At 48.2% G+C, this 26,927-nt stretch overlaps 1 protein-coding gene across 9 annotated transcripts in view; it reads right to left on the bottom strand.

Moving 5' to 3' along the window:
• Window positions 1–26,927, bottom strand: part of ITPR2 (inositol 1,4,5-trisphosphate receptor type 2) — a 4,412,221-nt gene that overhangs the window by 320,248 nt on the left and 4,065,046 nt on the right. For 8 of the 9 annotated variants that reach the window (XM_069628470.1, XM_069628469.1, XM_069628465.1 and 5 more), the window contains one exon: window positions 9,532–9,621. The exons of the other annotated variant lie outside the window; for it this stretch is intronic. In XM_069628470.1, the coding sequence (XP_069484571.1) occupies window positions 9,532–9,621 (90 nt within the window). The remainder of the gene's footprint in view (window positions 1–9,531; window positions 9,622–26,927) is intronic. 9 annotated transcript variants of the gene reach the window in all.

Here is a 26,927-nt window from a genome sequence, read left to right on the forward strand (position 1 = left end):
GTGTAAAGCTACGAATCTCACTGTAAAAGGCAAAACGGTTGAATTGATAGAAAAGTTGTTAGAATACCAAAGTCTGAGGAGTGGGTCTGAAACCCCCACCCCTGCAGCAAATGTGGAAAATATTGATGAGGACGATAATATGTCAGAGCCCAGCTCTAATGTTATGGATGAGTTAGATGAGGCAGAAGAGTCTCACAATGTAGGCCCTGTTTTACCTCTACCTGCTCATAGGCCTCAATCTTTGACCACAGGGACCCCACCAGGTCCAACACTAAGTCCTGAATTTGTCTCTTTAGAAAGAATGAGACTTGAGTTAGAGTTTAAATTAATCCAAACTCAAACTGAAAGCAAGCATCAAGAACTTCAACTCAGAGAAATGGAGTTGAACCATGCACTTGAAATGAAGAAGCTGTCTCTTGAAACCGATTCCCTCCCAGAGTCTTCTAGGTCTTCCAGTCCTAAGAGGCCTCGCATGCCCAAAGATACAGTAAGTATGTATGAGGTTAAGCTTGATATTCTGGATTGGTTGGCTGCTTTTGAATATAACCATGGGATTCAAGACATTACAGGGAATCAGATGATTCCTTGACTTTTTTCTAGGCTACCCCCCTGTTGCAACTGATGTGGTAATGGAGTTGGGGGATACAGACAGAAAGGAGTTTGAAACTGTGAAGCTAGCTTTGATAGCTAGATTTGGGAAGACCCATTTCTCAGTATTTTAAGAGGTTTAGAACCCTCAAAAAGCATGATGATACCCCTTGGGCTACCTGGGTGACTGAATGTTTGAAAAACGTAGATGGATGGGTTAAGGGTTACAGAGTGAACACCTATGAAGGTATGAGAAATCTGTTTATGTTGGAATCTATTTATGATGCCTGCTCTCCTGAGCTGAGACAGTACTTGGCTGACTCTAAGGAAATTGATCCAAATAAGTTAGCAAGGGCTGCTGACTTGTGGGTTGCCCACAGGGCTACTCACAAGGATTCTGGGGTAACTCAGAAGAAGGATGAGGGGAAGCAGAACAAGAAAGATACCAAAGAGAATTCCAATACCTCCAATCGAAAAGAGGGCCCCAAACATAACAAGGGTAAGCCACCAGGGAAACCAAATCAGGCTAGTGTACCTCCTGGTGCCAAACCAGAAGGAGGTCAGAACAAACCCCCATTCATAAAGACATTTGGAAAATGAAAGGGTATCCCAGATATAAGGGTAAACCTTCAGGGATCCACACTGTCTCCTTAGCCTTCTCCCCAGAGGATGAAGTACCAATGGCAAGTTGAAACCTTCACTTACTGGCTGAGGAGCCCATGAAAGTCTCAGCCAGTGTTTCTTTAGTATCCCTGGGTCTGTGGGAACAGCAGAATTTAGATGTGTACAATTCTATTCCAGACAATACTAAAGAGTATTACAAAGACAGTGTTCTTGTGAATGGTCAGGCGACCCCTGCCATCAGAGACACTGGGGCTAGCATTACTGTAGTTGATGAATCCTTTTTCAAGGTTGAAGATGTTGCTAAGGCCTCCAAATTCATAACTAAACTTGCTGGAGGCCCTGTCCAAATGCTACCACAGTTACCAGCTCTCATCCAGTGCAATGACACGACTGCCAATATACCTGTAAGTGTGCAGAGTGAAGTACCTGGGAGAGTCCTGTTGGGGAATGACTTAAAAACTCTTGTAGTTGTATCAAGCACCCCAGGCCTCCCAGCAAAAGGAAACAGGAGCAGACTAGGAAGGCCAGAGAGAGTACCGTAAGAGGCTCTCAGGAGGAGATTAGAGAATACAATATAACTCCCAGTCCACAGGACCTACTGACTGCAATTTCAAAGAAGAAGGAGGAAAAGGGGAAACCTAATACCTCCAGGAAGAAACCAGCTAGCCCTCCTGTGCTACCAACAAGGACATCCCCGAGAGGACTGTCCAATGTCACACCTGTGACTCCTCCACCAGGTGAGGCTGAGTGTGTGGAACAACCTTGTGTGGATGATTCAGCTGCTGAGGGATCAGAGCTGGAAAAGGACCTTGCTCTTGTTGGAGATCTGGATCCTGCAGACCATCCTGAGCTGCAGTCTTTACTGGCAGAAGGTGGACCCTGTAGGGGACTCTCTTTGACGTCTGCTGAAGGTCTTTGTCAACAGGCAGCTTCCCAGCTGGATGGGCAAGAGCCAGGGAAGCATAGGTTATACTGGGAAGAGGGCCTCTTCTACAGTGAACCGACTTAGTCTATCCCAGGGGACTACAGAAGACTTGTAGTGCCTCTTGAAAGCAGACTCCAGTTCCTAGAGTTAGCCCATGAGATACATTTGGCTGGTCACTTAAGTTTTAAGAAGAACAAGGAAAGTCTCTCTTTATATTTCTACTGGCCCAAGTTGGGGTCTGATGTAGATAGGTACTGTAGGAGCTGTTGCACTTGGCAGACCTCTGGCAAGAGTGGAGCCAAGAATGTGGCACCCATGGTGCCTCTCCCCAGTGGTGGGAGTCCCTTTTGAGAGATTAGGACTCGACATTGTTGGTCCCTTAGACCTGCCAACATCTTGAGGAAACAGGTTTATCCTGATTGTAGTAGACCATGCTACTAGGTATTGTGAAGCTATACCTATGAGGACTGTTACAGCTCAGGCTGTTGCTAAGGCCCTCCTTGGTATTTTTACCAGGGTAGGTTTTCCTAAGGAAGTTATCTCTGACAGGGGTCCAATTTTATGTCCCACTACATGCAGGCCATGTGAAAAAACTGTGGAGTAACTTACAAGTCCTCAACTGCCTACCATCCTCAGACAAATGGATTGATAGAGAGGTTCAACCGTACAATGAAGAGCATGATAGGTGTTTTAGAGGAACCCCTTAGGAGAAAATGGGACCTTCTACAGCCATGCCTTCTATTTGCTTATAGAGAAGTCTCTCAGGAGGGAGTTGGATGTAGTCCCTTTGAAATTCTCTATGGCCATCCAGTTAGAGGTCCCTTGGCCCTGATCAAGGAGGGGTTGGAGAGTGCTCCTTCCGCCAAGCCAGTGAGAGTCACTGACTATGTGATAGGTCTCTGGAGGAGAATGTCACACATGATGGCAGAAGCATCAGATAACTTGAAAGGAGGTCAGACTCTGGTGAAACATTGGCATGACCAGAAGGCCAACATGGTTGAGTTTTCTCAAGACCAGCTAGTTCTAGTTATGGTACCTACAAGGCAGAGGGCCTTACAGGACAAGTGGATAGGACCCTTCAAGATTGTGGGTAAACTTGGAGAGGTCAACTATCTGGTGGACTTAGGCAAATCTAAGGAGGCTCCCAGAGTCTTTCACACCAACCGTTTAAAAGCTTATATCTCAAGACCAGAAGTGGGAGCTTTCCTTCTAGCTTCAGCTCAAGAGAAGGAGGGGAGTGAACCTCTACCTGACCTACTCAGAGGCCAGCCTTTAGAGGAGAACCTAGAAGGAGTTAATCTCTCTTCTAATTTGACACATGAACAACAGGATGAGCGCAAGTTTCTGTTAAATCAGTTTGCCTCCCTGTTTTCACTATCACCAGGCTTAACCCCTTGGGGCCAGCATGATATTCTCACTGGTGACTGTTTACCTGTTAAAAGCAGAGGTTACAGGATGTCAGATCATGTAATATCCCACATAAAGGAGGAGGTCAACAATATGCTTGATCTCGGGGTAATAGAGCCCTCTACCAGTCCATGGTATAGTCCAGTTGTTCTATTACCAAATGCAGGATCCAAGGAGTTGAGAGAGCTCTTAATGCAGTCACCAAGACTGATGCCCACCCTTTACCAAGGACAGATGAACTGGTGGATAAACTTGGTTCACCCAAGTACCTCAGTACATTTGATCTCACTTGAGGCTATTGGCAAATAGTACTGACAGACCATGCCAAAGAGAAAACTGCATTCTCCACCCCAGCATGCCTCCACCGGTTTAAGGTAATGCCTTTTGGACTAAAGAATGCACCTGCTACATTCCAAAGGATGGTTAATCAAGTTATGAATGGGATGGAGGACTTCTGCATGGCATACTTGGATGACATTGCAGTGTTCAGCCCTACTTGGAAAGAACATGTTGAGCACTTAGGATATGTTTTGCAGGCTCTTCAGCAGGCCCATCTGACCATAAAGGCTAGTAAATGTCAAATTGGTCAGAGCAAAGTGGTCTACCTTGGACTTGAGGTAGGAGGAGGTGAAATCAGGCCATTGTCTAGCAAAGTACAAGCTGTACAAAACTGGGCCACCCCTACTACTCAAACCCAAGTGAGAGCCTTCCTAGGCCTCACTGGTTACTATAGGAACATCATAGAGAACTATGGGACCATAGCTTCTCCCATGAATGTGGTCTCCTCTCCCAAATTACCTAAAAGGTCAGGTGGAATGAGGAGTGCACTCAAGCATTTGAAGGCCTAAAGAAAGGCCTTTGTCAAGCTCCAACCCTAAGAGCTCCTGACTACAACCAAACCTTCATTGTGCAGACAGATGCTTCAAATACAGGTATAGGTGAAGTTCTGAGTCAGCTGGATGAAAAAGGTAGGGAGCACCCCATTTGCTTCATCAGCAGGAAGCTGAAGGAACCAGAAACAAGGTGGGCAACCATTGAGCGTGAATGCTTTGCTATTGTGTGGTCACTGAAGAAGTTTAGACCATACTTGTATGGATCTACTTCTGTGATTCAGACTGACCACCAACCCTTGAGATGGTTGATGCAAATGAAAGGGGAAAACCATAAACTACTGAGATAGTCAATCAGCCTGCAAGGGTTTGATTTTACCACTGAACACAGGTCTGGGTGTCACCACCAAAATGCTGATGGTCTCTCCAGGATGTTTGACCGAATGGAGTAAGGCGATTCATCCAGGTGTGGATAAAATCCTCCTGTCCCTTAGTCTGGGGGGACGAGTGTTAGGGAGTGTTCTCAAAATGTGCTAATTTCCCTTACCTTTTGAGACCCCCAGCAACTTTGCTGGGTTTCTAGGATGTTATTTATTTTACCTTGGAAGAGTGTGAGCCTTTTTTACCCACTCTTCCATGTATTTTGATGTGTGTTTTACTTTTGTGTTCTTTGGTTATGGCGTTTTAAAACAACTCCATAGGCATCATCTTTTTCTGTGTGTGACACAGCACCTTCAGTGCAGTGACACAGGGGTGTCTTTCAGACTTCCCAAGGTTTAAATACCTTCTCTGGGACTGACTACTGTCTCCCAGAGCATGTAAAGTTAAATTGACTTTACTAGTGTCTTTAAATTTACAGACCCAGCACACACTATCTTCCAATAGAGTGCTGGAGGAGTTGACTAGCTTCCTCTGAGTCAAAACACTCATGTAACAGTCAAATGTTACCTTTTCCTACTTTAAATGGCTGGTAGCAGTGGTTTAGATCAAACTAGCATGATCTTTCCCGACCGCTAACAACCGTAGCTAATAATCGGGTCGGCCATGTTTTTCAATATGGCGCCCAACACCTATCTGTAAAAACAGACTCCGGTCATCTTTTTTTGCCATTTCTTTTAGGGAAAGTACTTCTTGTGTTTTTCTCTGCGCGCCAAACCAGGTTTGTCCCTTTGTTCGTTGGCCTTTGGCAGGCTTCAGTGCTGAAGCCCTCCTCTGGCGCCTGAGTATCTGGAGTGGACAGGATGTGAGGGAGGTGCCCGAAACTCCCTATACTTAGTCTCCTAGGAGACCTGAATGCACTCTGGCGTGATTGGCCGGGTTGCTGTCTGGCCAGGACAGCCACCCTGCTGTGTGAGTGACAGCCAGGCTGGAATGAATGGGGGAAAACTGTTTAAAAACAGGTCTCTGGGACTTGGAAAGCAGAGATGACCACTGGAACGAAAGAACCAAAGACGAGCTGAAGGAAGAGGACTGCTGCAAGTCCTGGATGATCGGTAAAGCACCTCTACAGGTCCGAATTGCCTGAAACTCCATCGAAAGGACAGCCCTTCAAGGTTAACTTCTTCCCTTGAGTTTGGTGAGAACAACCAACTCGCAAGCCACCTGGACACCGTCGCCATCTGGTCGAAATTTCATCAGAGGGCTGTTGAAAACTGGATAGCCAGAGGGAAGGAAATCAGCTTGTGGACTTTAAGACACTCACACCTTAAACAACGTTTTGCCAAGCTTGCGGCCTCATCCCTGGGCAGTGTAGGAACCTCCCGACGTCGTCCTTCTTGTCCCCATGACTGAAGCTCAGGAACAGCGAGATCTGCTTGAACTGCCAGGAACAACTGCCTCAGCTACAGCTTTTCTTCACTAACAAGGTACTGTGCAAAGGCGGTCCGGAAATCTTTTCGGCCACTGCAAAAGTTTGTGGAACTTTCCAACTTCGAAGGCTTGTCCTTCCCTAAACATTTGTCAAACTTTTTGCCTATCCATATTCTTTTATACTCTGTGGCAAAGACTTAACCATTTACTACCAGAACTGTGCTATCCTATACAAAGACTCTGAACCATTGACTTTCGCCCAGGCCTATGAAATGAATTGCTGGTTGTAGTTTACTGAAACCCTTTGCCCTGCCTATGAATGTAATTGGGCTGTTTATTCTTATAACCTTGACTTTTTACCCCTTTCTAACGTATCTGAAGTGCCATTTTGCTCCCACTTCAGGAGAGCTAAACTTGTTAATTTACTTATTTTGTGTCTATTTATGGTTTATTAGTGAGTGATATTGAGCTACTCTTGCTAGTGTAATGTTTTCAAACTGACTGTGTAAATAAATGTATTTTCTTTTTACCAAGAAACCTTGAGAAAGTGTTTGTTTGAATCACTGTATTAGTTGGTCCTTTGTGTAACTTGTTCTACTGCTCACTCAACTCTTGACATAGGTCTGGCTGCTCAGCCATCGCTACCACTTTACTATGTAGTACGTGCTTGACCCAACCGTGAAATTGTGCTTACACTTTTAGTCCTAATTGCATGTAGTGTTCCCAAAGGGTACTGCATGTGATTCTGCCTAACAGCCTCCCCTGGGGCTACCTCTAACCCAACCACAGTCGGGGCAACGCTACAACTGCTTGACTGATGGAGCTTGACCTCTTCCCCACTGGGCGAATGAGGTGAAGGGGCGAAAACTCCAGCCTGTGGGGTATGCCGGTTGTTGTAGTTTGCCGGCAGTCCCAGTAATTTTGCATTTGACAGCAAAGCCTGGAATTTCTGCAGAGATTCATTGGCCTTCGTAGCGAACTGGTTGGTCCCGTCAAATGGCAAGTCCAGAGGATTTTCTTCGACATCCGGAGCAAAACCCGACATTCTCAACCAAGAGTATCTCCTTATCGCAGTACTGCTGGCCATCATTCTGGCCACACAGTCTGTCATGATCAGGCCTGACTGGAGCATCTAGTCGGAAGTCTCCTTCACCAGGGCCTTAAGCCCATTCCTCATGTCACCTGCAGAGCTGTGTTCTGCCACCTCTGAGATGACAGAACAAAGCCCAAAAGAGAATTTTGCTAAGGCATACAAGAGTTTATACATCTGAGGACAAAGCTCACTGAGCCAAAAATATTCCTCCCCAGGCATCCAGTCTCTTGTTCTCCCTTTCAAGGGTCAAAGAGGGGAAGATGCAGACTACAGGTTATCCATGGCAGTCTGTACAGCTAAGCTTTCTGGTGATGCAGGGGTGGATGGGAAATGTGGGTATGAGGATGCTGGTCTGTGCTTTTTGGCCAGATCCCAGCCTACACTCAGTACTGAGGCCGGTTTTGTCCATAGCTCAAGGACAGGTGCCTCTGCTGCTTGGTTGAAAGGAAGTAGGGTTTCCTTCGCTGGGCCCTTGTCCAGAATGCCAGTCAGCTCGTACTACACCTTGGGCTGTGAGAAGGGGACCGATAATCCTAAGGTACCCACCAGCTTGGCAATCAGATGTTGAAACGCTGCCTGAGGCTAAGCTGGGATAGGAGCAGGGGGGCCTGTCCAAATCTGGCCAGTTGTCCAGGCCACTTGTACCCTGCAGGTCAGCAGCAAGATCCACCAACTCACCTTCCTCACTATAAAATTCCTCTGGGAAATCCCTAACTCCCCCCGGATGATGTAGATCAAATCTAAAAGGAATAGGGTCCCCTTCTTCATCATAAATGTGTTCTGAACAAGACAAACGCCCATCTAGGCAGCTGGGCCTTCTTCGGAAAAATGGTACAATGAAAGGTCAATTGACTGACGTTGAAGGCGGAATGGTGCACATTGTGAAAGGTTCTTATCTGGCTTCTGCATGGCTCTGCACAAGCACATATGGTCATGCCATTTGTCAGTGTCTCTGCCGGCTTGTCCGAATGTGGTGGAATCAGACATCTCTGGTGGGGCTGAGGCGGAAGCCAGTGTGGCGGAGGCGAGGCCGAGGCTAAAGCCAGTGGGGCCAAGGCTAAAGCCGGCGAGGCTGACACTAGCAGCCCCAGGGCCAAGGCCGCTGGTACCTTGGCAAAGATGTTGAGCATCTTCAACCTGAAGGCCTCCCATTCCTCCCCAGTGGAGGATGGGGTGGGGAAAGGTAGCTGAGTGGGCCTGGACTTCAGGGGAGTTCCCGGAGAGGTGGCTCCTCTTATTCGACAAGGAAGAAGAATTGTGCTTTGAAGAACTGCCGGATGAATGAGACGTCTTGCAGTGCTTCTTTCTCAGCCTTTGCAGACCGAAGACTGGTCTTCGGTGTGACAAATAACGCAGAGCAACCTCGAATGAGTCCATTTGTCAACCTTTTTGGGGTGCATCCACTGACACGCCCTGCAGTTCTGATCTCTGTGTCACTCACAGAGGCAATAGAGACCGATCCTATGAGGATCTGACACCAATATCTGATGTCCGCAGTTGCAGGGTTTGAACCGCAAAGGCTTTCATGGTTTTTTGCATGACGTCGAAATAATGAGAAAAAGAGACATTTTGAAAGAAGCAATGTTCCAAAAGCGAGCAGAATGCGTAAAAAAAGGAACTGAGGTCACGGGGTGCAGCACCTCTTTATATACTGGCTCCAATGTAATATCTGGCATGGATTACATAGAGGCATTGGGAAGAGCCGATACGGAGCCTTCCTGCAACCACCAGGGTAGCGGAAAGGTTTACAAAGAGAGTCTGCGCTGGGAGATAGATATCATAGATGAGGAATCAATGTCAGAAAGGAAACCAATGGAAATACATTTATCATGTAAATTATATAGAATTTATGGATGACAAATGATGTATTCTTTAAAAGATTTTATAAAGAAGCCTGCTCTTAGGGGCGTTGATAGGTAAGAAAAGAGAAAAAACAAAGTTTCCCAACCTACCATGGTTTGCATCAAATGCTTTATTTCCAGCAGATATTTTACAAATAAATGGTAAGCTCAAACTAAAAAAAGGAGAAGCTTGAAATATGTCATGCAGGTTTTAGCAAAATATACAAGTTACATGCTGTGCAGCAAAGATGCATGCATTGGTGTGCTCATGTAAATTCTGTTTGAACGTTTGAGTGTTGAAAAAAGAACCCACATGGTCGTGCAAGCTTCTGTAGCAGTCGAAATATGAGTTGGCCTAATAAGGGCACCTTCCCATAAAGATCTTTGTGTACCATGCAAACAGAGTGTGCTTACCTGGCTGGGCTGGTTCTTTGGCAGGACAATTCTCCTTGTCGCATGTCTCCATTGTTGAAGCAAGATATGTGGCTGTAACATCACCATTGCCTGGCAAGATGTACAGTGGAACACACTATTGTCATTTGGTTGAAGTTGCATATCTTATGTAATCAATATTCAATAACAAACGCAACATTTTAAAGGCACGCTTGTCTTATTGCAGCTGAACAATTGGTAAACATCAGAGAAGTGAAGCAAACAATCCAAGTTGATGCATAGACCATCATGGCAGCAATGAATCTTTTGGCAATTTAGTAACTGTGCTCATGGTTTAAGAAAATATAAGTTACTCAGTGTATTGATGATTGCACCAGTAATAGTGTGACCTCCGCCCTGTCTTAAAGACTAGACCATTACTTGGCAAGCAGGAACTACTGGATTCATTTGTTGATTAGCTACACAAATAAAAAACTGAAACAATATCTAAATTGATTGTTGTTTGCTGCTCCATTCCCTTATTTTACGAGGACATGCCACCCACAAGCCTCCTGGTGGGATGCTACGCCCAATCCCTCCCATCTATTGCAAAGCCCTTTAACAAACATGAATTCGGTCATTTCATTTCTTTTAGACCAAAAGGAATTTTTGGTTTTCAGGGAGCTTTTCTCAATTTCTATTTTTTCCCTACTAATGACTGTTAAGATGGATTTCTGAATTCTGTCCTGGAGGGGCAGAGGTTCAGAAGGCCAGCCTAGTTTCTTGGAACAGGGTAACCTCTGGACAAGCCAGACCAATCAGGGTAGCGATTGCGGCGGTCAAGACTAGGTCTCAAGAGGGGTGAGGGTGACTGAAAGCCCGCAATGAGCACACAAAGCAAGGGCACTTACAAATTACTCCAAGCAGGTGTTATATTAAAAATATATACACATTTATTACAAGGCCTTTGTAACATTGACCGTAGCGAGAAATCACAATAAAACTCAAGTAAACCAACACATACCAAACCAATACAATATATATACAAATACAACCAAGTCTAACGAGTTAGACGCACGAAATGTGTAGACCACATAGATGGGGAGGAAAACAGGCAGTGCGAATAATAATTAGACCCAGTCCGCCTTCAGAGGCACCTAACTAAAAGGAAGTCCAAGCCCTACGAAGAGTGGAGCCTTGTGCTCAAAAGTACCTGCACACGCTGGTGCCAACGGGCAAAAAGGGGAGTCTCTTCGAGGGAATCAGGCAGTTTAGTTCGGTGAACAAATGAAGATGAACAGAGCTCTGCGACTCAAGCGCAGCCTCCTCTGTGGGCAGAAGCAGAGCGCGAGTACGGAAAGGCGTGCTGTTAGACACAGCGGGGAAAAGCTGTGGGCTCCTGCAGGAGGGCGACCAGTTCCTAGCGATGCTACTCACAGGTCCCCGATGCAAGCAGACCCAGGCTTCTCCGCGTCAGTTTCAGTGCTGGCAGGTTCAGATACGACCAGGGGACGTCTCGGCGTCGTGTAGATTCCGCAGCAGCAGAAGTTGAGTTGAGGATGTCCCAAACGCAGTGAACCCGCACAGTTTGTTACCACAGCAGGGCAACGGAGCGGCCGTGTGTATTTCAGCCCAATGTACACTACTCACTTCAGACCTGGGAATGCCAAGTGTACGAATCGTGTGAGAGTGACAAGGACTCGTAATACAAGGCTGGTCAGTCTGCTGGATGGCCCAGAGACACTTCCAAAGGCTTACGTGCAGGAGATGGTGAAGATGCCGAGAATAGTTGTTCCCACTATTCCAAGGGGTCGAAGTACCAGTGCAGGCCTTCTCATTCGATCAGAGGTAGAAAGGGTTTCACAAAGCGACAGCAGTGCAGAGGAGCAGTCCTTCAGTGGGTCACCAGCGATTCCTCGGTTCAGCCTCGTGGTTGCAGGATACTTGGCTCCTGTAATCCTTTGTTCATGAGAACTCAGGAGATCGACATGGTAGTGGTGTTTCCAGCCCCCTCTTATCCACGGTTCCCTTTGCGCCAAAACGGAGGGGACCCAATGGGAGATCTGCTCACAAAACACTCACATCATACGTGGACCTATCACGGACCACGGAGGTCCCAGGCATTCACACCACCCTAGACTCTCTGGCGCCCAGGATGTGTATTGGGACCAGACATCCCAGCCCACATCCTGGAGGCACACACAAGGCCTGTAGAAGCCCGCGAAAGCAAATGTGTTTCGCGGGAAAGTACATGCCCAAATAAGGAAGGCCCCGGGTCGGCTCGACCTGGGGGAAGGTGAAGGGGACAAGACGGTCAGCGGACAGGACAAAGAGCCTCGTGGTCTGGCCATTTTGGGAGCCAGGCCACCATTTTGGGCTAAGCGCGAGAAATGCGCTTACATGCCAAAAGGAGCTCAAAAACACAAGAAATGATCGCTGCCACCAGTCCCGTCCATGATTCACTTGCACCGTTCATTTACAATCCAAAGAGAGTATCTAGGGCCTGTAGAAGACTAGAGACCCAAGAGAGCAGTAACTTAGCTTACAGTGCCCTCTTGTGCCATGTTGCGCGAAAGCGGCAACATGATAAATAAACTACGGAAAACAACGTTTCCTGGTACTGACTGTCTTAAGGGCATGTCAGTTTCCCCGTAAGAATGGAGCGAAAGCCCAGATGAGTGCGGCAGAAGGCTGCACTTCTCTGGCAAAGTCTAGATCATGGTGAAAACAACAGCAAAAAGTTTAGGGGTTGCCACATGGAAGGAAAATTACCCACAATTAAAAAATCTTTCCTAACAATGACAAACACTGGAATGATAACGTTTATTGGAAGCTTGTGTGCATCGATAGCTACAGCTTGAAACCCCATCATACACCCTCTGGCTCCCTGTACCCCAGTCCTTTTTTTCCATTTGGCTATAAGCAGAGAAAAAGAGAGAGGGTGGTTGAAAGGTAGGCTTATCTAGAGGAAGGGCAAATCACAACTACCATTACAAGATTCAATACAGTGAGTAACTTCCACTTTCTAGTATGTTCTTTTGGTCGGATTGATGGAAGAGCTAGGTGCATCAGGAAACCACTCAAAATGTTCTTACTCATTCAGATATTAAACCATCTGCTATACTGGAAGGACTCGCACCATTGCAGGACTCGGCCAATGCCTGATTGTTCCCCCTCGCACACAAGGCTTTGTCAATGCTAATAAGTCTTTGAGAGCACATGGTTTCACAAAACAGATTAGCAAAGTAACCACACACCCAATTAAGTGCTCAAAATCTTAAACATGTTGTGTGCTTCTTGTCTACATTGTACTGATCATTACTACTGTAGGATTCATCAACTTTATAAGGGATACAAATCTAATGCTCATTTGTATCCAAAAAAGAGTCATCCACTGCATCAAAACATGATGTAAGTTCGGTCTATCCTGATCAAATCCCTTAGTTATGTTTATACCAGTTCCCTCACTAAACCGTCATGGGTAGACCCATAAGTATATAATCAGATGAGTCACAGAGTCTAGATCATAAGTGTTAGGTAGAGTTTCCATTTATGTGCCAAATCTCCTTCACCTGTGAGACCCCATGACACTTTTTGCTGGACTTGTGTTCTTTTTGGTCTATGGTCCTGGTGAGTGGGAACCTTTTCATTGCTTTCCCCCAACTTCATAGTCATCTGTAATTTCCTTTTGCAGCACACATCACTTTATGTGCAGTGGTGCTGGGGAGCACCTTTGGCTTCCCTTTTTATTTTATGTTAGTCTCCTTGTACGAACACATGTTCCCAAGAGTAGAGGGATACTTTTTATCCTTTCTACATTTTATATAGTGAAATCAGCAGGCACCACCTTATGTGACGTGCTGAGGGGTTATGCTGTATGCCCTTTTACACTGCTCCTGTAACATTTCTGTTGACCCACAATGGTGAGTGTATTATTTTTTTTCTCGCAATTTCTTGTTTGCTTTTTGCTTTCTTGGTCGTTCTTCTGCCGTGCTGGGTGGAGGAGATCCTGGTTTGACTTTTGTCTTCGTCGGGAATCCTTTGTGAAGCTCACAAATGCTCCAGAGTGTCTCTGAGTATAGGAACCAGGGGAGGATCCCGAAACTATGCTGGACTTTGTCTTCTGGCATGCCTGCCTGGTACCAGCCCCAAAGTTTGAATGTAGCATGAGTTCTGATTGGTGGGGTACCTGGATAATAGACTGGATTTCTGGTGCACAGGCAGAGTTGACCACTGGAACTAAATCCGAAGAGGAGTAGACATCAGCAGCTACTTCCAGCGACCAGAGATGCCTAATGAGTGACCCCTGCTGTGCTGACCCCCTCCTCCATGCGACTGAGGGTCTCCGAAGAGGACGACTCGTTCCTTTAGACTGATGGTACCAATCAGTCTTGAGATGACCTTCAGTTTGAGCCATCCCACGATGACCTGCAACCTTCTTGGGCTGCGAACTGCAAATACCTTGGAACGTGCGACCATCGTGCAGGGCATCGTCTCCTGAACATCAAATGCTCCCAAAACTTTGGTGGACTCCTTCCGGACCTCCAGAGGCAAGATTCCACTCTTGAAGTCCCCTCACTGGAGTGCTGGACCGAGAACGTGAGCCAAATCTACCGGGATAGAACCGCTCTTCATCTGGCATCCTGAAAAGGGCGCCAAAACCACAGAGTCGCGAGAAGCTATGAAGAATCCTTTGCTGGTAGCCTTTCGACTCAACTGCTGCTGCAAATTCTCTTCAGAGTCCTTTCTTTCATCAGAAGACGAAGAATTCGGTGACGGATCCTGAAGCTGCTGCATCGTGAGGGTGCCTGCCTACATCATCTTCTTCACTGCTGAGGTACTTTGAGACTCGAGTTAATACTTACCCACAGTCGTTCTGCCACTTCTGTGTTGTTGAGGTGGTTGTGCGTTTGGGTGTTCACCCAGGCCTTACTCTGGTGTGCATTCAGGGAGCCTTCTACGAAGTTCCTGAAAACCTTTAAAGGGATGGTCTAGTAAAAAATTTTATTTCAAAAATAGATAGGCCACATTAAAAAAAAAATACTAGCATCCTCCGTTTTAAAACTTCCTATGTAAAATTTTGAGCTATTCAAGCTCAAAATTCGAAAAAGCAAGAACAGGGGCGCCGCCATTTTGTGAAATGGAGGCCCTCCTGTGCTGGCTTTTGCTTTTGCGGCACTAATGAAGGAAAAGCCAGCCAGCTGTAGTAAACAAAGTCTACCGCTGGGTGGCTTTCCCTTCATTAGTGCCGGGACTCGGAGGACGCGGACCGGAGACCAGAGCAGGAAAGCTGCAGCTGAATCTCGGTAAGTGCTATTTATTTTTTTTACAAAAATTAAGCACTAGCTGCGGTTTTTTTTCCAAGTTTTCCGGGCTTTTTTCTAAGTTTTCCGGCTCGGAGGAGCCTGGGAAACTTGGAAAGAAAAACCGCAGCGTTTTCCAACACAACCGTGTGTGTTTCTGCCTGCTGTGGCTATCACTTTGGGTCTCCGGTGCTCCCAGGGGAGCACCGGAGACCCAAAGTGAAAGCCACAGCAGGCAGAAACACACGCGGTTGTGTTTACATGCCGCGTAGTGTTTCTACCTGCAGCTGATTTCCCATTTGGGGCTCTCGGGCTCCCCGTGGGGAGCCCGAGAGCCCCAAATGGGAAATGCTACGTTGTCTGCCTAAAGCAGATTCAGGCAGACACAACACGGTTGTGTTGGAAAACGCTGCGGTTTTAAAACCGCAGCGTTTTCCAACACAATAACGTTGTATTTATGTTTGCGGTCGCTTCAAAAGCGACCGCAAACATAAATACAACGTTTTTAAAGCTGCAGTTTTATTTCTAAGTTTTCCGGGCTCCTCCAGCCAGGAAAACTTAGAAAAAAAAACGCAGCTAGTGCTTATTTTTTGTAAAAATAAATAAATAGCACTTACCGAGATTCAGCTGCAGCTTTCCTGCTCTGGTCTCCGGTCCGCGTCCTCCGAGTCCCGGCACTAATGAAGGGAAAGCCACCCAGCGGTAGACTTTATTTACTACAGCTGGCTGGCTTTTCCTTCATTAGTGCTGCAAAAGCCAGCACAGGAGGGCCTCCATTTCACAAAATGGCGGCGCCCTTGTGCTTGCTTTTGAGCTTAAATATCTCAAAATTTTACATAGGAAGTTTTAAAACGGAGGATGCTAGTATTTTTTTTTTAATGTGGGCTATCTATTTTTGAAATAAAATTTTTTACTAGACTATGCCTTTAAGCTACTAAAACCTTAGTACTTACTTGTTACAGAAGAATTCTCTGGAACTCTTACTTTTCTATAGTTTGTGCCATATCCTGTTCTGCCTACAATGTGCCACTGATGCCCAGTGTCCCCTTCTGACTCTGAGACAATCTCATAAGTAGATAGGGAAGGACCTCTAAAGCCTTAGGCCTCTCTAAAGAAAGTGTAACAAGTGTTGAAAATGCTGACCTGCTTATGTTGGTCTTGTAACTTTATTTTATTCCTGAAACAGAATATTCTACAAAGTTTACTACAAAGTGGATTTCCCTTACCTTGAATTACATACTGCTGTTCACTAAGTCTTTTTACACTGTGGTCTACTTACCAGAAGTATTGCATTTGTTATATATTGTGTTTGCTAATTGTGATAGTACTTACCTTTATGGAGATTTCTCTTTGCCTGTGTATATTGTGATGAATCCAATGGTGTAATCACTCCTTTCCCAGCGGTTACCTCTCCCCATATGGCAAGGACCCAGCAGCTGCTACCTGATCTTGTCCCTGGGGTGGCTATCTGAGAGAGGATCACATGGGGAGAGGCAAACCCCAAGGGGATGACATCACATCATCGGACGAGACATGGTATCCCCCTTTTTCTTTTGAGGATACACCATCCATTCCCTGTGCCTTAATGGCATATGTTCATACCCTCCCCTCACCCACCTAGGCAGGTTACTGAAAACATGTCCCCATACTCTGTACACAAGTCACCAAAACCTGACTTGCCTTTCAAAACTTATTTTCCAGACTTTCCATACAAGTCATCAAAAACGTACTTTCTTTTTTCTAAATGTGAAAGCACTGCGACTAGTTGTTGCAGAGGAAAGCAAGTTGGCAGGAGATTTAAACCGTCAGACCAGTTGAGATTTGGGCAAAGACAATCATAGTGATGTATTGTAAAATAAAATGGACTAATCTTTTTTTAAGCAACATCACTTTGATATTTACCTATATTTGTTTCATGGTTTTTCTCAGAGCGTCATGAGGACTGGATAGGGTATACTTGTTTTATTTATGTTGGAGACCTTCATTTGGTTTATTGTATGCTCTTGTCAGCTCTGATCATAGCCATGATTAGTGATATGACAAACTAGGGTAGTGAGAAAGGAACAAGTTACTCACCTGTAAATCGTGTTCTCCAGCATGGGTCTGGCGTGGATTCACATGCTCATGAATATTCCCTGTCATCAGGCTGGGAATCCTTGGCAAAAAAGAAAGAAGTTTTGCGTTAGACTGAAAACTGCTAATTTCCACAATAACAATATCACACCACGGCTTCCACCGCCAAGGCCCTCGCCATCCTGTGTCGCTACGATAGGGAGCTTTGGTACAAGATCGGGCCAATATTGGATATCCTGCCAGACAAGAAGGCCAAAGCCCTTGCCCTATTCTAGGAGTGCGAAGTGGCCTCGGACCTCCCCATCACGTGGGCACTAGACATAGCAGACTCTGGGTTCTGCCATATGTGCAATGGCATGGCCCTTTGGATGCCAGGGTTGGCTAAAGACCACAAACCTCAGGGCAGACGTACAGTCCAAGGTTGTGGACATGCCTTTTGATGGGGACAATTTGTTTGGAAAGACAGCGGATGAGACGCTCCAGGGTATCAAGACTGTTACGGTGACGGCATGCTCTCTACGGATCCTGTAGCAGAGCAGATGTTCATACTTTCATTCCTCGAAAGGGAAGAATTCTAGGTCCTCCAAGGGGTACTCTACCCCCTACCGTCAGCCCCCCTGCTCGACCACCTAGGAAGCCTACAGGGGCCACTCTCAGACCTATGGCAGCATAGGCCAGGACCGTCATCGCCCACAGGCCACAATGCAGATGCCCAAGCAGTCCTGAACCCACCGCAGAGTCGGGCCCCCACATTCGCACCCTAATGGGAGGCCGGCTATCAAACTTTGTCGAACAGTGGAAAGCTGTCACCTCAGACAAATGGGTGCTGGACGTTCTTTAGCAGGGGAAAACCTTGGAATCCCAGCACAGGTGCCCTCTCATTCCTCCTGTAGCGCGTCAAGAACTGCACATTATATGATATCATATGGCATTTATAACGTGTCTATACACAAATGTTTTAAGGCGCGATGAGGCAAGGAAGTGGAAAACAGAGGGAAGACAGAGACAACGATCCTACTAGGCCATGTGACATTGAGATTGCGCAAGTCCAGGGGGGGGGGGAGTGCATTGGGAAAGGGAAGGGGACAGTGCAGTACATTGGATAACAGTAAATTAAATAAAGACAATAAATAAAAGTGTGGCCAGCTGGTGGCAAAAGCAAGGATAAGTGCAGACATCAGGTGTCAGGTGCTAGCAGGGGCTGAAGGAATACAGGCACAATCCCTGAGTGCAAGGGTTGCCAGGGGGGCAGTGCAGGTGTGCAACTGGTGGGGAGGAGACCTGGGCTCGAGATCAGAAGGTAGCCAGGTAACCAGTGCAGTTTCAGATTCAGCCAGGACATCATCAGGGGAGAGGAGGAGAGAAAGCAGAAGCAAAGAGAAAGGTCTTGAGATGCTTCCGGAACCAAAGATGGTTCTCCTCGAGTTTCAGAGAGGCAGGGAGGCTGTTCCAGAGGGAGGCCCTGCAGAAGAAAGAGATCTACCACCACTCGCTACCTGGAGAAGCAACTAACCCTGAGGGAGTTGGAGGCGGATGAGCGAAAAGCTCAAGAAGGAAGATATTTAGCAAGAGAGGGTTGAAGGTATTGTGGTCCCAGGCCCCAGAAGGCCTGTGGACAATGCAGAGGGTTTTGAACTTAATCCTCGCCGCCACTGGGATCCAGTGCAGAGATTTCAATCCTGGTGAGATACGATCCCTGGGCTTGAGGCCAAGGACAAGTCTCACAGTGCTGTTTTGGATGAGTTGCAGAGGGCGGAGAGTAGCAGCAGGCAGATTGAGAAAGAGGCTGTTGCAGTAGTCCAGCCTAGAGAGAACCAGAGCTCTGGAGACAATGAGTTTCTGGTGGAAGGAGAGGAAAGGAAGAATACCTATAAGGAGGTGTAGCTGGTAGTGTGAGAGACATCTGAGATGTGAGTAGAGACGGAAAGCGTGGAGTTGAAGATGACCCCGAGGTTTTTAGCCTCACAGGTGGGAGCAGAAAGAGGGCCAAGAGAGGCTGGCCAGAGAGTGACAAGAAAGAAGGGAGCAGGTGTGCTGACAAGGAGAATCTTAGTCTTACTGGCATTAAGGCAGAGATCATTGGTGGCACACCACTCCCGGATGGCGGACAGATAGTCAGAGAGTCAGAGATGAGAGCAGGAGAAGAGGTGGCTGAAGGGAGCCTGAAAATGAGCTGAGTTTCATCCGCATAGCACTGAAAGTTGGGGCAGAGAGCGGCAATGCGGTGGGCAAGAAGTGCCAGGTATTGGTTGAACAGCCATTGAGAGAGGTTAGACCCCTGGGGTACACCACAGGTAGAGATATAGGAGAGGAAGGACCCAAGTAGGACCTGGGAGGGTCGATTGGAGAGGAAGGAGGACAGCCAAGCCAGGGCCTGATCAGTGATACCCGGGGTTTCACAGAGACGGTTGAGCAGGATGGCATGGTTGACAGTGTCAAAGGCAGAAGAGAGATCAAGTAAGATGAGGACACAGGGGTTGTTGGAATCAAGATTGCATAACAGGTCTTCACGGATGTTCAGGAGAGCAGTTTCCGTGTTTCTGGCAGCTTTGAAGCTAGACTGCTGGTCATGAAGACAACCAACAGATTCAGATTGAAGATTAAACTTGGAGATGGGCAGCTTTTCCAGGAGTTTGCCCAGGAAAGTTGTGATGGAGATTGGACGATAGTTAACCAGGCAGGAAGGGTCGGCAGAGGGTTTCTTAAGAAGAGTATGCTCAAGGGAGTGCTTCAAGGGGCAGGGGAAGATTCCTGTGGCGAAGGAGTGTTTTTGTAGAAATCAGCCAGAGCAGGAGCCAGGGTGTCAATGTGGTCCTTGATGGTTTTGAACCTGTTTTGACAAGACTTTCATAGATCAGACTTGTCTAGAAACCTTGTCTGAGGAGAACAGGGGAAAGGCAACGAAGGAGGGAGGAGAGGTGGCTGAAGAAGGGCCAGAGGAAGAGCAGGGAATAGAGGGAGGAGGGGGAGAGGAAGAGAGAGAGGACATGATGTCCTTAGTTTTAGAGAGGAAATGAGAAGCCGGGGCCAAGCAGAGGGCCTGGGAGGGGACAGGAGAGGTAGAGACTGTGGCAGGACTGGCCAGCTGCTTGCAGATTTTAAAGAGTTCAGCCGAGTTGTTAGATGCCGCAGAGACGTGGGCTTGGATGTGGGCTCTCTTCTTGGTGCAGACAGAGATCCGGTATTGCCTTCGGAGCAGGTGGCAGGCCAGTTTGTCAGAGGATGTTCCGGAAGCACGCCATTTCCTCTCAACCACGCTGCACTTGCGTTTAAGGGTGACGAGATCTGAGTTGTACCAAGAGTTGCACTTGGCTTTGGGATTCAAGCGGATCCTCATGACAGGGTCAGGAACATTGAGAGAATCAGATATAGCAGAGTGGAGCATGTAAAGGGCAGTGTCAGGGTGTGGGTCAGCATGGCTAAGCTGTTGCAGGCGGTTCAGGCTATTTTAAGGAAAGGAGAGTGACCCCTCAGCGACTCTGGGGCTCCGGAGTGTACGCCGGATACTTCTGGTACGACTATCCGAAGTCCTGGGTGGTGCCATAGCAGAACGCTCTGTTCCTGGGAGCCTGTCTCAGCGCGGTCACATGTCTGGCAACCACCTCGGAAGAGAGGGTGAAGATCATCCTATGGACGGTTCAGCAGCTGTCAGCAGTGTCCATCCCAACAGTACGGCCAAGTCTCTGCGGGGCATGATGCCTTCCTACATCCATCTGGACACCTTCTGCAGGCTCCAAATGCAGCCTCTCCGGGATGCCAGGTGGCAGCAGGTCTCAGGCAGTTGGACAGGTAAGATCACCCTCAATCGGGCACTCCTTCAAGCTCTACAGTGGTGGGCAGTGCACCCTCATCTCACTCAAGGAGCCCCCTTTTGTATTCCCCTGTACCAGGCCCGGTCACCACGGATGCCTCCCTGAAGGTTGAGAAGCCCACACAGGGCAGTCACATGCCAGAGGCCTCCGGCTCAGGGCGGTGTTCTGGACCCTCAAGTCTTTCCAGCCTCAGCTACAGGGGAATGTGGTGCAAATCTTCCTGGACAATACCACCACCTTGTCCTACATCCGAAAACAGGGCAGGACACACTCTTCCGCTATCTCCCTGGAAACCCAGTCTTGGTGGTGCTTGGCCATTATTCAGGACATGTTCCACGTTCCTTTTCACCTGGCAGGAATCAAGAACACCATTGCATACTCCCTCAGCAGGTAGCTGTGGTCTTGCCACGAGTGGGAACTTCAACAGGTGTAGGTGTGTAGATGCCTCGACTTTGTAGCAGGTGGTTCCTTCCCCAGATCGACCGCTTCATGACAGTGGCCAACTTCAAGTGCCGAAGGTTTGCCAGCAGGTACCTACAGCTGAGGAATCTGGAGGACGCTTTCTCGTTCGCTTGGGACAGGCTCTCCCTGGATGCCTTATTTTATTTATTTGATTGTATTTATTGGTTATTTGTAATGCACCTATACACAATGTGTTTCAAGGTGCAAAAAGGCAAAGGGGGGGTGAACAGGGATGAAGACAAAAAACGGTCCTATTAGGCCATGTGACAGTCAGATTGTGCAAGTGCAGTAACGAGAAGTGTGGGCTGGGGGTTTCAGGGGAGGTCAGGTGGACTGAGCCAGGGAAAGTAGAGAGTGTAGGGGAAGGGGTCCCCGAGATAAGTGCGAGGAGCAGGGCTGGAAGGGCTCAAGGGGTGCAGACTAAGCCAGGCTTGTGCAGGGCGAGGGGGCCTGGAACGACAATTGCAGGAAGGGATGGGGTGGGTCAGTGGAGGCCAAGTGCAGGAGTGGACTGGTCGAGGAGGGCCTGGTGTCCTGCAAGAATCTGAAGGAACCAGGTAGCCAGTCAAGAGACAGAGGGGGGCATTATCAGGGGAGGTGGAGAGAGGGAAGGAGGAAGAAAAAAGGAGGGTCTTGAGAAGCTTTGAAACTTAAGGAGATCTGGCTCAAGTTTTAGAGGGGCAGTGAGGCCATTCCAGAGGGAGGCACCTGTGGAGGAGAGAGATCTAACACCCACTATCTGCCTTTGCTCCGATCCCGCTCCTGCTACGTGTGATCAAAACACTCAGACAATGCCATTGCAGGATGATACTCATTGCGCCAGCATTGCCGCGGCAGATCTGGTACCCGGACCTGCCCCATCTTTCAATGGCTCCATCCATCTGTCTATCTCTGCTTCCGGACCTTCTCTCGAGAGAAAACAAAACAATACTACACCCAGTGTCGCTGAGTCTCATGGCCTGTCTCCGGTGGCACTAGAGTTTGGACACTATTTATTTATTATATACTATTCCCTGCCGCTGCAGTGCAAGAAGATCCTGGCCAAGGCTAGGGCGCCCTATACGTTCGCTTGTTACGGCCATTAATGGAAGTGCTTCACAGTGTGGTGCAGGACTCAGAAGATCACGCCTCTGCGGGTGACAGTTCTGCAGCTCCTCCTGTACCTGCTTTCACTGGCCAAAGCTGGGCAGGCTCACACCTCTATCAAAGTTCATCTGGCTACCGTTTCCTGGTACACCCGGATGCCAGGCAAGTGTCAACCGCCTGGTCAATGGGCCATGACTTACTGGCTGTTTGGTAGCTGTAGCGTGCTGTGCGGTTACTCTCTTGGAGGCACCAGCCCGCAGGACTTCCAGGGTATTGTCCTGTGTAAATGTGGATAGGGAAAGATGCCCTTTTACGTCCCAAAGAGATGGACACTCGAGCACGGTCGGGGATCATCTCCCCCACACCACGTGCTCCCCCTGGTATTTATGTGATGCAGATGCATTGGAATCCACTGTACCGGGAGGTCTTTGTTTGGTTATAGAATGGCAGTAATTAGTAGAATAACTCTTAGAAAGCCAACCCTAGAGCAGACAGCAGGAACAAGGCCAGGCGGCAGGCAGGCAGACCAGGGAGGAAGACAGGCAGGCAGGGAGAGCAAAGAGAGAGAGAAAAGAGGGTAAGGGGCAGCAGCAAAATAAGGCAGGGTAACGGGACCCTAAGACCAAGGCTACTGCAGTGTTAAGACGCAAGGAACCAAAGTTCAGTCGCCTTTTATCTGCAAAATGGTGGCGGTTCCAGCGTCAGTCATTGCCCAGGCAACTAAACACCTTTGCGGCCAACCACAGGAGCCCATGCTGCGGGGCAGTGCCATGACGTGGGTGTGTCTACTAGGTGAACCCGGAAGTGCCCATAGCGAGCACGGTGCCCCCCGCATCCCGCCTGTATGACGTAGCGGGGCCTGATTGAACGCCCACCTGCACCACCACAGGTACAGCCACCAGGAACCTGTGGGCAAGCAACGTTGATGAGCGGACCTCTCTGGAACTGCAGATGAGTGTCTGCTAAACGTGACAGCAAGCCCTCCCTATTGTCACACATGCTTGTCAAGGAGTTTCTCAAAGGCCTCTTCTCGGCTTGCCCGCCGGTGAAGGATCCTGCCCTGGCACAACATGGTTTTGACCAAGCTCATGACCCCTATGAAGTTTCTCTCATGGAAGACTGCTTTCCTGGTGGCCATCATCTCGGCTAGATGAGTCGGGGCGATCCAGGCCCTCTCCTGCAAGCAGCCCTACTTTACATTCCACGCTACAAGGGTGGTGCTGCGGACCCACCCCACCTTTATGTCAAAGGTTCCTTCGAAATTCCATCTCAACGAGCCTTCGGTTTTGCCAGTTTTCTTTCCGAACCCTTCTACGCCTGCTGAACAGGCATTACATTGGCTAGACGTTGCTCGTGTCTTGAGGTTTTATGTGGCACGCACAAAGGATTTTCAGAAGACATCTCAACTCTTGGTCAATTTTGGCCCAGTAGGGCATCGGAAGTCCCTGTCTAAGACTTCCATTTCCAGGTGGCTCTCCAGCTGTATCATGCACTGCCATCGTCTGACCTCTTCCCGACCAGCCGAGAGCCCATTCGACCAGAGCAATCGCAGTGCTCAAAGTGGGCTGGAGCGGCTGGGCCGTAGTGTTCCTCTACTGTTTATGTTTAAAAGGTACGGTTCCTATACTTTAATTTTAAAAAGAAACCATTCTCGAATGCTTTATTTTAAAAATAAAAGCATAGGAAGAAGTTGAAACTTGCACTTCAGTCCACTGCACTGAACATACCCTTTAATAGCAGGTGTGTTTGCTTGGGGGTCTGAATGGTGTGTGGGAGGGGGCGTGGCAATGGAGTTTGTGGGTAGCGGGGGCAGGTCAGCAGGAAACATAGTTCCACTACTTCTTTTTGTACACTTCGACCGCTGGACGAAGCATTTCTCTCTGGTGTTCTCCCTGCTCGACATCTGCAGGGCTGCTACCAAATATCTACTTGCTTTTTGCACTTTTTTTCTTTTTTTAAAATGCCCATCCTTAACTAATACCTTACCGCATCCCAAACCTATATTTTAATAAACGTGTACCAACATTTTGAAAATAATCGGGCCAAAAAATTTGGCCATTTCTTTCTTGTTTTTTGGGGATTCAGTCATTTCTACGGATACCGTGCTACGCAACCTGTTCGCTTGAGATGAGTCTGTTCCAGGGGTAAGAGTATTGCTTCTGATTAGCCTTACCACCTACAGAGGTTGTTTGTATGTATTGCTGTGTATTCGTATTCATGAGCATGTGAATCAGAGGCGTCGACAGGGTAGGACCTGAGGGGGCACAGCCTACCCAAAATCTGTAAATGCCCACTAAGCAGCACTGTATGGGCATTTCCAGATGTTAATGTCACACCAGTGGGCCCAACTACATTAGCTTCAGGCCCCACTTGTTAGACAGTCCTGGTTACGCCTCTGATGTGAATCCATGCCAGATTCCATGCTGGAGAAGGAACAAGTTACTTACCTGTAACTTTTGTTCTCCAGCATGAGTCTTGCATGGATTCAAATGCGTACCTGCCCTCCCTCCTTCCCATATGTTACTCTTCTTGGTTCATACAGCAGCTTTACGTGCTCTAGCAAATCTGAAGATGGATTTCCAGGGGTGGAGCTTAGGAGGACGAGTGTCATTGACTGGGGCAGTCGGATTGCCAACCGCATCCAGCTTCTTGCCCTCCTGGTAAAGCCCCACGGAAGAGGACAATGGATTGGACAAGCACTTCCTGGTCAGCGGTCGAAAAGACTGAGTCCGGAGTAGGCTGAGACCTCAGGCACCTGCAGTCTGAGTCCGGGACCCTGTACTTCTTTTCCAGCCTGTTTCTCATGGAGGCGTGGTACTTGCCATCTTCCTAAGGGCCAAACCTTCCTCCCTGACGTTGTCCAACAGCGGAACCGACATGACTGTCTTCCTCAAGGACTCACAGCGCTGAAAGAGAAACCCTTCTTTCTTCTTCTCCTCCAGTACCAGTCTGAAGAATTTTGACGCCTTGAGACCATGGCGTGGAAGGAGCCAATCTCATCGCTGGTGAAACCCTGGTGGGCTTGTTGTACCAAGAGATTCCCCGTCTGCAGGGACATAATCTTCAAACTTTTCTGTATGAGTTGCTGTGGTATCTGTGTCTGTGCCAGTCTCTATATGCAGTGGTTCTTCCTCCACCGGGGTTAAGGCCCTATGGGGAGATGTTAGCTGATGTTTCTGATTGGGAGGGCTTGGCTGACACTTTGGCCTGGGATGACTTGGCCTGGGGGGAATCCTGGTCGGAGGCCTGGGGGGGGGGGGAGTGCGGGTCAGCCCAGGTGCTGATGCAGCAGGCAGCCTCTGCTGAATGTAAGCCACCAAGGTGTGTAGGGTGGAGAGGATATCCAGCAACATATCCCTGGGTGCTGGCAGGGGTGCGAAGGGCTAATTCACAAATGGATTTGGGCTGGAACCCCTTGGAGGGGCAAACGGCAAGGTAGGGTCCTGGCGTGGAAATCCCTCCTGGGACATGGGCCGATGGCCCCTTTCATGGTCCAAATAGAAATCCTCAGGCAAGTGTTCGTCCTCTGAACTACTATAGATGTGTGGATATTTCTCTGGAGACCCCACAGGCACTGGTGGAGGCAGCCTCAACGGCCTCAGCAGGAAGTCCAATGGAGGTAGCAACTCCCTCACCCGACCAGAGTTCTTCAGGAAAGAGGCGATGATGCGAATATGCAAAATTTGCGTTGCCGCTGATGCAGTCGTGGTTGGTACACCAGACGGGGCCGTGGAGGCAAAGCCACCCTTGTCGTTGCGGTCCTTGTGACTGTGTAAACGACAGTTGCGTCAAACTTTTTGTCGATGAAGGAGTGGTAGATGTTGATGGGGTCATCGATGAGATGGTCGCTGGTGTGGTGATGGTCAACGGGGTTGTTGGTGTGGATGAAGAGGCTGTTGATGAGATGGTCTTGGTAGACAAAGTCATCATTGACGAGGCTATGGTCTTGGTAGACGAAGATGCTGTCGACTGGGTCCTTGGGACTGAAGAAGATGAGGGAGCTGCCGACGGCTCATCCATAGGTCTCTCCTTTGACAATCTGCCCTTGGAAGAGGACTTATGCTTGGAAGGTGTCATAGAATGCAACCAACCAGCCGGTAGGCTTACCGTCACCGGTGCCAGGGATTGGCCTCTTCTCGCACTAGATCCCGCAACAGGTGCATAATGCTTAACCTTCTATTGGATGCCCTTGGAAGGGGCATCCTCAAAGGACCTCAACCTCTTCTTCTCAGAGGGAGCACGCTCATGGGATCTGACAGTCCTTGATGAGGCATGACTACGCCCGGAGGCCACGTCAGAGGCCTTCTCCTCCTTGAGCCAAGCCACCAACCTGCGATAGCAATCCCTCTTGGTCTTTGCTGGGAATCCACCGCAGATCTTGCACCCATCCTTGTCGTCTGGGTGGAGACAATAAAGGCACTTGAGGTGCCGATCCTCGACATACACTTTCTTCAGGCCACAGGACTTGCAGGCCCTGAAGAGACTTCTTTTGGCCACCTCGGTCATCGTTGAGGTGAGATGTAGGCGCAAGCCTGGGCCCGACGAAAGTCACAGAGAGAAGCTCTAACGATGGAAACACGATCTTCGCTGACAACGGGTCCCCGCTGTTGATATTCCATGTGTGACAGTCGATGAAGAAAAGTGATATATAGATTTATTACATAAATGAAACACTACATAGCAATTGATGAATAAAAAAGTA

This window comes from Ambystoma mexicanum, chromosome 12 (assembly GCF_040938575.1).
Source record: "Ambystoma mexicanum isolate Mex_15411 chromosome 12, UKY_AmexF1_1, whole genome shotgun sequence".
In the NCBI taxonomy this organism is placed as follows: Eukaryota; Metazoa; Chordata; class Amphibia; order Caudata; family Ambystomatidae; genus Ambystoma; species Ambystoma mexicanum.